Source organism: Stegastes partitus, unplaced genomic scaffold (genome assembly GCF_000690725.1).
Source record: "Stegastes partitus isolate 25-593 unplaced genomic scaffold, Stegastes_partitus-1.0.2 Scaffold1187, whole genome shotgun sequence".
Lineage (NCBI taxonomy): Eukaryota > Metazoa > Chordata > Actinopteri > Pomacentridae > Stegastes > Stegastes partitus.
This window is the reverse complement of record NW_007578918.1, coordinates 136,815-140,578: the sequence shown is the minus strand read 5'-3', so window position 1 is coordinate 140,578 and position 3,764 is coordinate 136,815. Positions and strand designations below refer to the sequence as shown.

At 42.7% G+C, this 3,764-nt stretch overlaps 1 protein-coding gene across 1 annotated transcript in view; it reads left to right on the top strand.

The window, feature by feature from the left end:
* Positions 1-3,764, top strand: part of LOC103368676 (protein-methionine sulfoxide oxidase MICAL2-like) — a 93,761-nt gene that overhangs the window by 86,820 nt on the left and 3,177 nt on the right. Inside the window, 5 exon segments of the mRNA XM_008297117.1 lie at positions 403-470; positions 562-651; positions 2,675-2,768; positions 3,318-3,423; positions 3,502-3,575. Of these exon segments, the coding sequence (XP_008295339.1) occupies positions 403-470; positions 562-651; positions 2,675-2,768; positions 3,318-3,423; positions 3,502-3,575 (432 nt within the window).

Genomic DNA, 3,764 nt, shown 5'->3' with positions numbered 1-3,764 from the left:
ACGACGACTTCTCTTCTTAAAAGCCACACAGCACCTCAAGGCAATTATTTATTTATTTATTTGATTTAATATTTCTTATTGTTAAACTGGGCCGAGCTTTCAATCTAGTTTCTTCTTCGTCTTCCTGCAGAATTAATCGAGTTCGCCAACCTGCAGGAGTTAAATAATTACAGCATCTTCTGAAAGACGTGAAGAAAGTCACACTGTTATGTTTGAGAATATGGTTCAACAACCTGAGTCGCCGTAAACATATGAAAGCAAGAAGGGATCTATAAAATACCTTCTGTTGTGTGTTTGAATGTTATTTTAATGCAAAGGAACAATTCGATCACAAGTTATACATGAAGACAACAGTTGTTTTACTGTCTAAACTCTTCTCGCTGTTTATTTTCACACCTGTAGCATCCAGTCAGCAGAACCTGGACGAAGCCTCCTCGAGTGACGATGACAATGAAGCATCTAATCAGAAGGTTTGTTCAGATTGTTTCCGAAGCGTTGTCTATACGCTGTTTATTCCACGTTTGTGTGTTTCTAATAAAACGCTGTGTGCTCTGGTCCCAGCTGTGTCCAGAGAAGCTGAGGAAGAAGCAGGAGAAGACGGTGGCCCAGCAGGCCAAGCGAGAGCAGCTCAAGAGGCTCCACAGAGCTCAGGTTCTCTGCCTCCTTTGGTTTTTACGTCCCTGAATCCGTCAGTGTGACCTGATGAAATGATGAAAAAGACTAATATCCGTCCGACCGACGAGCTTCTCGCTACCAGTGATCCTCGTGTACTTTACTTTCTGTAACGCTGACCTGAAGCTTTTAAAGCAGAAACGTGTGTTTGGATGAATACAACACAGACTGGAAATGTGTTTATTATGGCTGGATTCAGTTTCTACACATTTCACAGAGAAGGTTTTATTTTCCATCTCTCTCCTGGATTCAGATGCATTAGACAACAGCTTTAATCGACACCTTTGGTCTGCGCAAAGGAAATCATTCTCTATATTTTATGTTATTGTCCCACATTAAAGTCAGTGTCAACTGGTAGCCATATTGTCTGCTAACGATTTTAGCTATTAGCAACACTTTTAACTAACAGTTTAAACTGTTAGCCACCATTTTATCCGTCAGTTTCAAGTTTAGCTAACAATTTCAACTGTTAGCCTTGCTGTTAGCTACCAATTTCAACTTTAAGCAATATGTTTAGTTAAAAATTCCAACTGTGTATCCACACTGTTAGCTAACAATATCAACTGTTAGCCAAACCTTTAGCTAACAATTTGAACAGACAGCCATACTGTTAGCTAGCAATTTAAACTGTTTGCTCATACTGTTAGCTAACAATTTCAATTGTTTATCCGTTCTGTTAGCTAGCAACTTCAACTGTTAACTTTACAGTCAGCTAGCAATTCTCCTGTTAGCCAAACCTCGAGCTAACAATTTGCACCGACAGTCATACTGTTAGCCAACAATTTCAACTTTAAGCCATACATTTAGGTAAAGAGTCCAACTGTATCCAGACTGCTAACTAACAATTCTCCTGTTCACCAGATCTTAAGCTAACAATTTGAACAGATAGCCATACTGTTAGCTAGCAACTTCAACTGTTAGCCTTACAGTCAGCTAACAATTCGCCTGTTAGCCAAACCTTTAGCTAACAATTTGCACCGACAGTCATACTGTTAGCCAACAATTTAAACTGTTCATCCGTACTGTTAGCGAACAATTTTGCCTGTTTATCCGTACTGTTCGCTAACAGTTTAAACCGTTTACCGGTACTGTTAGCTAACAATTTCAACTGTTTATCTGGACTGTTTTCTTATTAATGAGCTTCAGAGGTGCTGATTAGAGGATTACGACACCTTCAGATGGAACCAGGCTAGCTGTTTATTTGTATAGCTATTACCAGTATTGATGCTAAGCTAAGCTAACCAGTAGCAGCAAACTTCTCGTTATTGTCACAATTTTTACTGCCAAACTTGTGACATTTTATGTTATTTTATTTATTTATTTTTAGCAAACTAAAGTCTTTTTTTTTTTTTTTAACCCACAAACCTGCTGCAAACATTCTGCTTTTGTAAGTGCAGCTCTCAGCAGGAAAAAGGAACGAGCACATTTCAAGGTTGAAGATTAGTTTATTCGTCATCCTCCTGATGAAAGGCTGCTTCCTGTCAGCGCAGCAGCGTCCATGCAGGCAGGAGGAAAGGCACCATCACACTCAAATAGCAGAAAACAAGAGCGCACAAGCAGGTCGGCTAACATCGAGCTGCAGAAAGTAATTAAAGCCGAAGCTATTTTTGAGCTCTTGAATAAATCTATGATGAAATCCTTCAGCTGTAGTGCAGTCCGTCCGTGCAGGTAGCGTCTGCTGATAGCTGCCCCTGAGATTTCTTCCATAACCCCATTTATAATGACGGTAAATGAACTATTGCATTCACTTGCTCGCAGCATTGAAAAAATGACATTTACATCTCTTTCCAGGACCGGTCCTCTGAATAATTCATGTCTCCACTTTCTGCCTCTGAAAACGCTCCATAATGTGTTCATTAAATTACCCAGAATAACAAGGACGCTGTACAGAAAGAGAAATTCACTTCAGCCAGTCTGGATTTGTTTGGCACAGGCGGAAGATTTTATTAGATTTCTTTTTCAAAGGTTTTCTCTCCCGGCGATTGTCTGTGTGTGATTCCAGGTGATCCAGAGACAACTGGAGGAAGTCGGCGAGAAGCAGAAGGACGTGGAGGAGAGAGGAGTGACGATAGAAAAGACCATAAGAGGAGAAACTGGTACTTAACACACCGAGAGCAGCGACTCACAAAGACCTCGGCAAGACGTCGCAGCGCCGCTTTCATGTGAACCGTAACACCTTGATTCAATCTAACGCCACAATGCAGCTCAATGGCATTCCTCAGTGAAAGCCTCGTTCGTTTTTTTTTTTTTCCTCCGCTCTCGTCGGGTTTAATTGCGGTGTGCCCGTACTTCTCGGACCACTTAGAGAAAAGCTTTGCCTTGTAATCCCGCTCTGGTTGAAAGCCTCTACATGCAGTTAATGGCTGCGCTCACAATAGACGCTGAGGCTTCATTGTTGCTTCATCTTTTTCCAGCGCAGCTTTGTTTGTGTTGGGCTGAATGCTGAGGTCTCGGCAGGTTGCAGCAGAGCACACGACCTCTACGCGTGTGTGTGGTTGAAGTTTAATTCCACTTTTCTTTTTTTTTTCTTCTTCTCGCGCTGACTTTTACATAATTGATACACAACTCTGAAATATTTTCTTTTCAACCCCGCTGGGTTCATTTATTTTCCTCTGCTCTCTCCTTTGTTCCCTCTGTGCTTCCAGAACCAAGCCAGACGGACGCGGACGAGGCCCAGCTGTACCAGTCCTGGTTCAAACTGGTCCTGGAGAAGAACCGACTGGCCCGATACGAGTCGGAGCTCATGATCTTGTGAGTGGCCGCGTCGGTTCGCGAGCGTCTTACAGAAATACAGAAATATGCTAATTTATTTGCAATATGTTCATTCAGCGCCCAGGAGCTGGAACTGGAGGACACGCAGAGCCGGCTGCAGCAGGACCTGCGACGTCGAATGGCGGAGGAGGGTAAGAACAGCGCTTCGGTTGAGTCCTTCTTTAACTTTATGTAAAAATATTTCTCTGGTGGGGATCGTTTGAAAAGCGTGGTTTTGTTTTTGGAGTCATAAATGCAGGCTGCAGGTGGCTCAGTGGTTAGCACCGTCGCCTCACAGCTAGAAGGTTCACGTCCCGGTGAGGACACCCGGGATCTTCCTG